The sequence below is a fragment of the Phoxinus phoxinus genome (genome assembly GCF_949152265.1).
Source record: "Phoxinus phoxinus genome assembly, chromosome: 10".
Taxonomy (NCBI): domain Eukaryota; kingdom Metazoa; phylum Chordata; class Actinopteri; order Cypriniformes; family Leuciscidae; genus Phoxinus; species Phoxinus phoxinus.
Window position 1 is genome coordinate 35733058 of NC_136885.1, and position 12513 is coordinate 35745570.

The following is a 12513-nucleotide window of genomic DNA, read 5'->3' on the forward strand; positions in this document are numbered from 1 at the left end:
GACCGATTCGTTCAAACGGCTGATTCATTCTGGAAATAATGAGTCGAGTCATTGAATCATTCATTCGACCGATTCATTCAGGAAATAATGAGTTGAATCATTGAATCATTCATTCGACCGATTCATTCAAATGGCTGATTCATTCAGGAAATAATGAGTTGAATCTTTGAATCATTCATTCAACCGATTCGTTCATTCAGTAATGAAACAACGGCGTGTCGCTCAGAGACGCAGAACAGTCGTGTCTTAGTTTATAACGATTTTCTTTGGCGAAATAGAGAAAAAACAGGCAATATTGTCTAAAATGTAAGTCACTAAATATTAAATTGTTTATTGAACTGTTCAAAATCACATTTGTAATCTTTGATTAACTATATTAAATTATGTAAATAAATAAAAAGGTATTATTGCCTCTTATCTTGAATTTTGAGGGCGTTATAAATGCATTAATAGTCTAAATGCTCAAGCGCACTAGTGTAACCCACTAGACTTCATCACGTAGTGTGTGTGTGTGTGTGTGTGCGCTCTCTAGATGTGTTTCTGTGAAGTGAGTGACTGCAATCATGATATTATCATTGAAAATATATATATCGCACACCCCTAATGCTCTCTTAAACGTTCCTTAAGGGCATCGGTGCTTCTATAAAGAACTTTTCATACCTTTCCATTACACACGATTTATTATAGTGAAAAAAAAATATTTAAAAATGTTCTTCACACTAAGAAAACGTTATTTTAAGAACTTTCTATGGCATTGCTGTGAAAAATCCCTCTCGGAGAAGAGAGACAGAGTGAAGAAAGTAGGCTACTAGAAGGTTTGCTGATGTTATTTATTTAATTGAGAGCGTTTAATTCATAGTCAGTCCTCCTCTACCATGTCAAAGACATCGGCAGTGTTGCAGCAATTTTTTTTTTTTGTTATAGAAAATGGGAAAAAATTATTGTAGCCTAATGCGCAATGTTTGTATTAGTTTTGAGCCTAGATGCTTTATTTTCAGTTATGCACTTTATTTAGTTTTTGCTCTTGATCTGGTTTGTTTAATAAAGCTTTTACTCTTAAACACAAAAGGCACGTCCATTTTAATAAAAAAATAATATTTAAGTTAATAGTCTATTGGTGTCTCAGCCGCGAAGCTGCGCTCCTGTGTTCAGCCTCGCTCTGTGATATAGTCTGTGATAATGATAGTGCCTGTCAGTTATTATAATACATATGATAAAAACAATTGTCTAAATTATGTTGCATATTCCTCAAAAGTTCTTGTGATGATATCACTAGTTGACAACAGTACTATTTTCGGAGATCATAGGCTATGATATTGCGCAGGTGCGCGTGATGCAGCGCTGTCGGAGCCGACAGATCGTGTGTCAGACTCATTTCAGTGCAAAATAATCAGGTCAAAAACTATTCAAAAACTACAAATAGCCTACTATTTTTTGTTTATTTATAATTAATTTAGGCGGACAAGTACTTCACACAGTGCGCTGCTAATTCATTTAACTTTTTTTTTTCTAACGTCATTTTTAGTCAATTTTAGTCGAAAATTTCAGGACTTCAGTCGACCAAGATTTTCTTTGGTTGATTACAGCCCTACTCTACATAGGCAGCTACTTTGGTCACAAAACGCTCTGAAATACCTGGGAAGTGCATTATGGGATTGCCTTCTCAAGGAAGGATGCATGCAATACTGCTTTAGGATTGTTTTTTCTAGAAAAGCATGTATGCACACTTAGTTTTTGGAGCAGGCTTTGTCTTTTCTGCACAGGTCTTTTATACGCTCCCTACATAGGCATGATAGGTTTGTGAACAGATCTGATATATGATGTTTGGTGGCACACGCTGCGGTTAGACGTCTCTCTGAACCCTGTAGATTCAGAGCAGATAGTCGTGCTCATCAGGCACATCATGCTTCTGTCATCTTGGGTTTTTAATTGAGTAGATGATCACTGTGGAGCAATTACTCTTTGATGTGCAGTCAGCCGTTTATTACGCAAACTTTGTTGGACTAAACTGTCTGTCAATCTGTTGCCATAGTAACCACCTGGAGAAGAGCCTCCAGCTGCTGATGGACCGCGTGGACGACGCCAACCAAGACATCGTCAAGTACAACACGTACTGCCGTAACCTCAGCAAGCAGACCCAGCAGAAGCAGCAGGTACCGTCGAGATCCCCCTCTCTGTTAAACATGTTTTATTCAACTGTCCTGGGTTTAACACAAGTAGAATGCTCTTTTATGAAGTTATTTCACTTAAGGACTTATTAAGTAAAAAAAAAATTTACGCCGAAAACCGCGTGCTAGAAATAGAACCGCAACCGACGCCTATTTTTCACGCGACACGCAAGAGTGTTGGGAGTTTTCAGACAAAATAGAAGGCGCAAATACATATTAATAAATTACATTTTGATGCTTGAAAGTCTCTCGGTTTTGACAAATGCATATATAATTGTAATTTAAAAAATAGGCCTAATTATCGATTTTCAAATATTGCCCGTGTCAGGCCTACAGAACGGAATATTCTGTAGCCTATTTTGCCGTCAATACTGCCGACGTTGTCTTTGCTGTATCAGGATATATTATGTTTCACATCCAAATGTAGATGGTCTGTCGGCGCACAGAGCCACGCAGTCGAGGACAGCACGTGAAGTTCGTGAACACCGAATTCCCTTTTCTATCTTATCTATTTGTGTTTGAACAGACATGTGCACGAAAAAATAAGCCAGTGTCCGTCTCAACGAGTTTCCCCGTAAACGCAGTCAAAACGGATGCGTGTCATTACCAGTATACGTCCATTCGTCTTAAAGGGACAGCACCCAATATACCTGCAGCTGTTTGTGTCTCCAAAGTTAATCAAACAACTAAAGAGAAAGAGAAAAATCACGTTTTGTCGAAAGATAAACTGTATTAATACTAAATACAGTTAATTTACCTGAAAAACATAAAGCACTGCTTTATTTCTCGTGTATTTGTGTTTTATTGTATTTATATTTGTATTTTGTTTATTAGTTTCTATGCAGATGCACTAAGCCTACCTTACACAATTACCTCAATCATCCTAGAATTATTAATTCTTTAGCTATTCAAATCATCAGGTGAAATTGTTTTCATGAAATAGCAGTAATATACCGGATATTTGACGAGGGCTTCGATTACCTCTCTTTTTTGACCATACATGTGTTTGCACCCCTGCCTAATGTAAAAAAATTTTTTTAAGTATAATATGACTTGTTTGTTTACTTGGTTTTATTGTATTTATATGATATTTGTATTTTTGTAATTTATTTATTTTTTGTCATGAAAAAAGCCTTAGATGCTGACATGGCATTAAATTAAACTCTGTTTATCCTCGTCCGATGCATCGTCTCTCTCTCGCATGAATTGCATGCTTTTCTGTTTCGAGAGGCTGAAATATGTAATCACGAGAGCGCAGGTCTAGGGGAGTGTGATTGGGTGCACGTGTGCTCTTGAAGAAATGCAGAGGCTTTGATATGAATAAATGCAGTGTTTGCAGTGTGCAATTACACAGTCAATACTTTACAAAAGGAAAAAACAACACAGTGAGAAAAGAGCCATTGCATGATCAAATGTGGAAGTCTACATCATTCCTATATATCAGACTTTCAGGAATATGATCTGGTCAAGCCCAGACACGCCAGCTTTATTATTTATAATGAATAGTCACAATTTACAGGCATCGGTAAAGAGTTATAATTGTTTTCCTTTCCAAAATGATGTCAAAACAAGTTAGAAAATTATATTGAGGATGCAGGAAAATGCATATATCAGAGCTGTTATTGTTGACTAAAGCCTATTAAAACCGTTTTCATTGAAATAAAATACAGATATAATTGAAAAAAAGAGGTGAACTTAATTAGAAATGTTGCCTGGACTACTGACTGAAATAAAATCATTACTAAAATGACTAAACCTAAAACTGAAGTTAAAAATAAATGAAAAGCTCAATAAAAACTAGTTAAAATGACAAAAGCACAAAATAAAACTTAAATTGAATTTTTCATATTTTCATTTTAAAGCACTATAATTATATATGATACAAATCTGAAATAAAATAAGTTTGTTGAATTACTAAAATTACTAAACCTAAAACTGAAGTTAAAAATAATTGAAAAGCTCAATAGAAATGTGAAAAACTAGTTAAAATGACAAAAGCACAAAATAAAACTTAAATTGAATTTGCTTTATATTTTTCATATTTTCATATAAAGCACTATAATTATATATTATACAAATCTGAAATAAAAAAAAGTTTGTTGAATTACTAAAATGACTAAACCTAAAACTGAAGTTAGAAATAAATTAAAGCTATACATAGAAATTTAATAAACTTGTAAAATGACAAAGCACAAAACAAAATGAGTAAAACTTAAATTAAAATGAAGAATGAAAATTACCAAACATAAAGGCTAATTCAATATGTTATTAAATACTATAATAGTATATAAATAATAACACTACTATTAATAGATCAATTAAAAGAATATTCCAATAAACTTTTTAGAAACTCCAAGAAACGCTATATATATATATATCTTGACAAAAATAACATTGTCAAATGCAAGTAGTGAATATTATTTCAAATGTCTCCCTTATGTTCACTTAATTTATATATGGTAAGAAAACGAACTAATGTGATTTCCATCTTTGACATTGGGAATTTAATATTTTATCCAATATATATGATGAGGGGGACATAAAAGTCCACTGCATACTTGCACTATAAATGTCTGCTGTGGCTCTCGCGGAGATGAACCCGCTCAATAGATGTTATTTAGGGTTCAGGATGGCCGTCTCATTTACAATCCCAACTCGCTTCAGATTCATAATTTCATCCATTTCGCCAGGCTGACAAATTGGCCAAAATGCCCTTGACATTTGCAGGCTTTTGCATTGCTGGCATTTTGTAAACATGAGTTCTGGAAACAGAAAGAGGAACGAGAGTCACTGCGAGTCGCTTTATATCTGACCGTATGCGAGTACAACAGGATCATGAAGAGAGGCCGGCGCTGATATCAGATAACACAACACTACTCCTCCAGTCACCGCATGATGACATGTTGTCACGCGGGGAATGTGACTGACAAATGTGCAACTATTCAAAGTTTGTGTCGGTTTTTATTTTCTACTGTGGAGAGCGAACGGAGACTTATTAAAGAGAACGAAGCTCAATGGAGAATGCTATTTACGAAGAAATGTCTGGATAAAATACAAAAGGCTTTAAAGGGTTAGTTCACCCAGAAATGTAAATTCTGTCAGTAATTACTGATGTTGTTCCCCGTCAGACTTTCCTTCATCTTCGGGACACTAGGGCTGCACAATTAATCGAATTTTAATCACGATTACGATTTTGGCTTCCCATGATCAAATTCGCGTGATCGTGCGATATTTTAAATGCGTCATTCATAGAACGCTCCATATGAAAGTTTTTTTTTTTTTTTTGCAAAGCCAATCTAGCGCTGGCTCCATGACGAGCCAATAATCAGAGTTGTTCCCTGCACTGCACAGCTTAGTTTCTAGATGTAGAAACTAGAATGTTTTGCCGGACTGGACAAAAGCGAAGCGAACTGGGCGAGATTGTGTCTGCGCGCGAACAATAGTGCGCGAGAGAGACCGAGTGTGTCTGTGCGCGAGCGATAGTGCGCGAGAGACTTCAAATAACAAGAGACTTTTCAAATAAGAATGACAGAATTTTATTCACTGACATCGGGATCCCGCTTACATGGCTACCTTCCAAATCAATCAATAATTTGACACAAAATATTGATTTAAAAAGGAGTGTATTGATTTAAAAACGATTGTATTGCTTCCGTGTCCATGACAACGCTCTGTTTTTCATGGCAACGGTGTGTTATCAAGAAATAACAGACGCATTCTACATTAAAATTTAACCAAGCCATGTAATAATAGCTAATAATAATTATAACAGAAGATAATATCTCTAGTCTATCCTTATAATTATTATAAATACAATGTATATAAAATATAAATACAATATATTAATAAATTATTTATTTGTATTTATTCTGGAGATTTTGGTGAATAAGAGGACCCATTTTATTTTGATGCACATATTTGTACATTAGCAGGAAATGTAGCACAATATGGATGTAAAAAGTAGTTATAATTAGCCTGTGTGACAAATCAACAAATAATCGTGATCTCAATATTGATCAAAATAATCGTGATTATCATTTTGGCAGCCCTAGCATACAGTAGAACACAGATGAAGATATTAGTGATTAAATCTGAGAGTGTCTCACTCCTCCAGAGGCTTCTGTTGTAATTGAAACTTGCCGGCCCAGAAAGTTAGTAAAGACAATGTTTAAAATAGTCTGAGTTTTTCTTTATTTTTCTTTGTTTGGATGGGACAGTGCATATTGGTGAACGTACAATATAAGTTGACGTAAATACGCTGGATTTAGCACAATGCTAATTTCCATCCGTAGTCCCAGACATAGAAAAAAAAAAAACATAACTAACAGACATCTAAAGCTAAAGAAAATTAAAAGTGTTACTATATAAAGTACTTGATATAATAGTTATTTAAAATGCCTGTGCATAGACATCCCGAAGTCCTTGTTATCAATATATAAATCTACCTATCTGGAAGTGCACAATGCTAATTTGTGGTATAGTTCTTACCTAATGTTCACAGTTTTGATTATTGTTCAGCCATCTTTTAAGCGGTTTCCTAAACCAAACAAAAGTGGATTTTGGAGGATAGGAAAGATACTGTTAGATAAGTTAGAACTCTTGATTGTCGTCCTTGAAAACCAAAAAAGTAGTGCTTTAAAAGTCCTGGAATGTAATTTTGCAGTATCTGTGTGAACCGGCCGAAATGACAGCCACTGAGTGTCATATGAAAGTTGTTGAGCTCCAAAAATGGAGAAGTTTTGCATAGGGATGCACGGATATGAAGATTTTGGCCGATACCGATAATTCTTTATATTTGAAAGCCGATAACCGATATATTGGCCGATTAACCTAAAATCTTAATTTTTATATACATTTTGAGAGCCTGATTACAAAAAAAAAAAGTCTCACCATTAAAAGCCACGTCCCAAACACACAATTATGTTCTCATTATAATGTTATGTAGCCGATATGACAGACTTCCGCTGCACATGTTGCACTGAACTCTACATTTCCTTTTTTGAAGTGATTTCAATCGTATTTCAAGCAGTTCTAAAACACACACACACACACACACTCTCTCTCTCTCTCTCTCTCACACACACACACACACACACACACACTCTCTCTCTCTCTCTCTCTCTCTCTCACACACACACACTCTCTCTCTCTCTCTCTCTCTCTCACACACACACACACTTTTGAGAGTGTAGAGAGATCGACTCGATTACATAATTCGCAGTGCTTCATGGGAGTGGGCGGAGCTAACGAGCATTTTGCTTGCTTTGACTCTGATTGGTGGAATTTGCTGTGCAGCATCATGGGTAATGTAGTTTTTCACCATTAATTCTTCAGTTAAACACTTTATAAGTTTATTGTTAAAAATCAGTTTCCTTCTGGAGATTTGCTTCCGGCACACACTGTTCCCGACACTGGTACTTCTCATTTTGGATTCCATGAATTCACCTGGTTTTCGAATGGCTTGATGGTGTGGTTATGATTTATGTTTTCGGGGTGAAGTATTCCTCTGTGCTCTCGCCTCATTAGCACTTTTACAAAACATTGCTTTCTTCCGGAACGAAACACTCTGCAGTCAGGGAGAGGTTCTCCAGTGTGTGTTACGCCGCTAGTTTGACGGGATGGTTGAGCCTTTCAAAGAAACTTAAAGTGTGTCCTGACCGAGGCTTGGTCACGAGCGGTCGTCTATATCATCCACACTGAAATCTACAGTAATTACTGTTGTCATCGATCACGTCTCCACACACACTGCACACACACTCCGGCCCCGGTGCGCCACATAAACCCGGTGACCCGCATCAATCTCCGGGTAATGTCGCAGAGGATCGCCGCTGTGTTGGCAGTTTGCGTTCCTAAATCATGAGCCTAATTTCAGCAGAAATGGCCGCTATCCTCGGCGGTGACATCAGTCGCACAAACTCACTAGGATATGAATCCCTCATATATCTTCATGTTCATGTTTGATCTACAGCATCTTTATAGCAGGAGAGTGCTCGAGCTCGTGGAGACTGTGGCGGATGGAGGACTCGTGAACTGCACAGCTGGACATGTGACGCGTCACTCGCTTTACAGCCATATAGTGTCCTCCTCTCTTCCTCTTCTTTACTCATCCCTTCATTTCCTCTCTTTCTCTTCTTTACTCATCCCCTCCTTTCCTCCTTTCTTCCTTTAATTTCCTTCTTTCTTTCTTTCTTTCTTTCTTTTCTTTCCTCCTTTCTTCCTTTAATTTCTTTCTTTCTTTCTTTCTTTTCTTTCCTCCTTTCTTCCTTTAATTTCTTTCTTCTTTCTTTCTTCCTTTCCTCCTTTCTTCCTTTCCTCCTTTCTTCCTTTAATTTCCTTCTTTCTTTCTTTCTTTTCTTTCCTCCATTCTTCCTTACTTTCCTCCTTTCTTTCTTTCTTTCTTCCTTCTCTTCTTTTTCTTCCCTACTTTCTTCCTTCCTTTTCTTTCTTTCCTCCTTTCTTTCTTTCCTCCTTTCTTTCTTTCTTTCTTCCTTTCTTTCTTTCCTCCTTCTTTCTTTCCTTTCCTTTCCTCCTTTCTTTCTTCCTTCCCTTCTTTCTTTCTTTCTTCCTTTCTTTCTTTCCTCCTTCTTTCTTCCCTTTCCTCCTTTCTTTCTTCCTTCCTTTCCTCCTTTCTTTCTTTCTTTCTTCCTTCCTTTCATTTCTTCCTTTCTTCCTTCCTTTCTTTCTTTCCTCCTTTCTTTCTTTCCTTTCCTCCTTTCTTTCTTCCTTCCTTTCCTTCCTTCCTTTCCTTCTATCCTTTGCTTTCTTTCCTCCTTTCTTTTTTTCTTCTTTCTTTCCTTTATTTTTTTATTGTCTTCCTTTCCCTCTTTATTTCTTTCCTTCCTTTTCTCCTTCATTCCTGGTTTGTCCTTTTTATTTCTTTATTTTTCTTCTTTTTTTGCTCTTTAATTATTTATACTCATATATATATATTGTATAAATTATATATATATGACTCTAAATTGGGATTAGATAAGCCACATTCTATAATATTTTTAGGGTTTTTTATTGTTGTAATGAAAATAATAATCTCAATCATCTGAGAATAGTGTGAAATCTCTGTATATTCCTCATACGGCCCGAGTCTCGCCGGTTCCTCCATGAAAAGTTTCCACAGTTGATTTATTTATTTTTTCACCTTCCTCGGCTGATCTCCTCTTCTTCTCTGCATCCTCTAGTATCTCCAAAGGCGTCAGCAGGAAAACACGCAGCGCCAGAGTCGTGGAGAGCCAGCGTTACCTGAGGAAGACATCAGCAAGATGTTCAAGCCTCCTCAGGCTCCTCCGCGCATGGACACACTCCTCATCGCAGGTACACACACCTCCGCCTCCGCCACACCGCCTCTCTCACTGCCCTCCCTCACTCCGATCGGACGTTTAGTGTCTCCGTCCAGAAGAACTGATCCATGAAGTGGTCAATCCAGCAATAAACGGATCAGTTTAAATGGGAATGGGAATTACTGCAGGTCTTAAATCTTCACACTATGTTCTTATCCTGATGGAGAAGCGGGAAGGTTTGCCCTCTTTTATCAGAGAATCATCTTTTCTTTTTTGCTATTAACATGATTAATCTCATTTAATTAAATTTCATTTTGTTTCTAAATGTAGTCATAGCTCCTGCAATACAGATTGTTTTTCTTCTGTCCCAATTTGGCCAGAAATTCAGATTTTTGCTTATTTATATATATATATGACACAGTCGTGCTCAGAATTAATCATACCCCTGGTAAATCTGATCAAAAATGTCTGTAAAAATAAATATGCATCTATCCTTTTGATCTTTCATTAAAAAATTGGCAAAAATCAAACCTTTCATTGAAGTAAAAGAATTGAAAGTGGGAGGAAATCACATTATGAAATAAATGTTTTTCTCCAAAACACGATGGCCAGAATTATTGGCACCCCTAGAATTTTTATGAGTAAATATCTCTGAAGTATATTCCCATTAATATTGACATTTTTTTAGCACACCAGGGTGACTAGGAACATGAAATTGTCCAGCCATGACCTCTTGTGTCACAGGAGTTTAAATATGAGGAAACACAAAGGCCAAATTCCCTTCATCATCCATCAGAGTAACACCAGAGAATATAGTTCTGATGTGCAGCTAAAGATTGTCGAGCTTCACAAAATAGAAAAAGTGGCTGTTAGAAAATAGCTAAATAATTGAAAATCCCCATTTTGACCAATCCACTAAAGATGTTCTGAGTCTGCCAGGAAGAGGACGTGTGTCTATATTGCCTTAATGCACGGTGAGGATGAAAGTTAGAGTGGCCAAAGACTCTTCAAGAATCACAGATGGAGAATTGCAGATTAGTGGAGTCTTGGGGTCAGAAAGCCTATAAAAAATATCAAACGACCCCTACACCCCCACATGTTGCTCATCCAAAAGCAAACTCAGTTGTCAGTCACGACTGGACCTTCACACGGCACAGGTTCTGTGGTCAGATCAAACTAAAAAAAAGAGCGATGCTGCGATGCCATTGGTCCACTCCAGTTATCCAATCACAGCTGGCGCTGAGACAGTCACCTGGGGCCTCATTTATAAAATTGTGCGTAGGATCCTTACTAAAAGTGTGCGTGCGCCCAAAAGCCAAAAATGCCGTGCGCAAAAAATATTCAGACTTCTAAAAGCGTGCGTACGCCAGAACTTTACACTTTACAAACCCCACTCAGCGGACGATTGTGCGCACATGCGTCTCCTCCCCGAAATAACCATATATGAGCTTACAACGCCTCGTTTTACTATGCATATCCTCATCTGCATATCATTTGCATATGATTATTCATCCACGTGATAACATGTTTAACGGTACAAGACGTTAGGAAAATATGAAATACGGATGTGCCGTCACTACATTAATAAACATCATTTAGTAGCCGATCCTTGCCTTGTTTTTGAATAAATACATAACATATAAAACAACATTTCAGAGAACGTTTTTCTCAATCTTTTCCACTGACCAAATAGTATTTTTAATTGATTTATATTTGTAATGGAAACGGATCGACCTTGTTGTGCATTATATTTGCACAATCTGCTACTATCATGAGAAGCAATAATCTCTGTAGTTAAAACATTAAAACACAGCATGCCAGAGGAAAAGTGTTCCAAAGCATTGCACCACAACACATATTTATAGGCTATTTATTGAATATGTATATATTTTTTTTAAACTTTTCAGTAAATTTCATGTAGGCCTAGTGTTTAACTCCATTAATGAGATTAATTAATGAAGTAAAACATAGTTTAAATCATTATTGTGTTTCAACTGTTATTGTGAACATGCACTTATGATTAGGACTCATCTGCCGTTAGATATTCACTAAACGGTTCGTGCGCACGGGTCAGAGTTTGCGTGCAGGTGCGCACATTTTCCCGTCAAGTTTGTTTTTATAAATCACAGCTTATGCGTCGGAAGTGGCGTACGGCTCTCTCAGGGCCGGTTTTGTGCGTACGCAGCGGTTATAAATGAGGCCCCTGGGATTTATTCAGTATATGTTTCTATCGTAGTTTTTGCACGTCATCTTATCGAATGAAAAATGCATCCACCTCGATTGAGCCCATAAGTTTCTTTATGCGCATTTTTTTAATTTATGCGCATTTTTATGCACATTTTTATGCACATTTTTATGCATTTATGCGATTTCCAAAAATGCACACAAATAGCTGGATGGAAACCGTTATTGATTCGTTTACAATTTTCAGTCCTTCCAGCGAAGACTGTTACACACTCATCCGTTAGCCAATTAAACGCCATTATCTCCACATCGAATAAGCAGAATTAGCTAAAACCGTGCATAATTGTAACTTTATTTTGCTTTTCGCATCCGTTTGATATCATGAGCTCATTTTTCAGACTGGGTTTCCTCGGGATTGATGGAGAACCACGGATCTGTGACTTCAAACTTGTTTTGTTGCAGTTTTACTGTTTCTCCAGATCTGTGCATGTGTGGATCACATCTGAATAACACGTGTCGCTCAGTCCTGTCGTCTATAACTTATCTTTCCTTCTTCTTCTTCTTCACAAGGACAAATCAACAACTACTGCCAGAACATTAAGGAGTTCACCTCGCAGAACCTCGGGAAGCTGTTCATGGCCGAAGGTCTTCAGGGTCACAACAGCTAAAGAGAGAAACCGTCTCTAAACACACACACACACACACACCATTATGATGAGCTCAAGGAGAGATCCTGTACAGATTTTTGTGCAATTTGTACAATAAAAATGTATGCATCTCTCATAACTGTCTGTTTTTCTTTGTGGTGTTTGTTCATTATCCGAGTTGCAGGAAGAATCCTGCTGTCGAAAGGAATAAAGCGGTGACGTTTTTCTGGAATTTCACTT

General features: G+C 37.0%; 1 protein-coding gene across 1 annotated transcript in view; it reads left to right on the forward strand.

The window, feature by feature from the left end:
* The window catches only part of eif3ha (eukaryotic translation initiation factor 3, subunit H, a), an 87926-nt gene extending 75617 nt beyond the window's left edge, over nt 1–12309 (forward strand). Inside the window, exons 6-8 of the mRNA XM_079625760.1 lie at nt 2033–2153; nt 9344–9476; nt 12197–12309. Of these exons, the coding sequence (XP_079481886.1) occupies nt 2033–2153; nt 9344–9476; nt 12197–12294 (352 nt within the window). The 3' untranslated portion in view covers nt 12295–12309. The remainder of the gene's footprint in view (nt 1–2032; nt 2154–9343; nt 9477–12196) is intronic.
* Nucleotides 12310–12513: the final 204 nt, after the last annotated feature.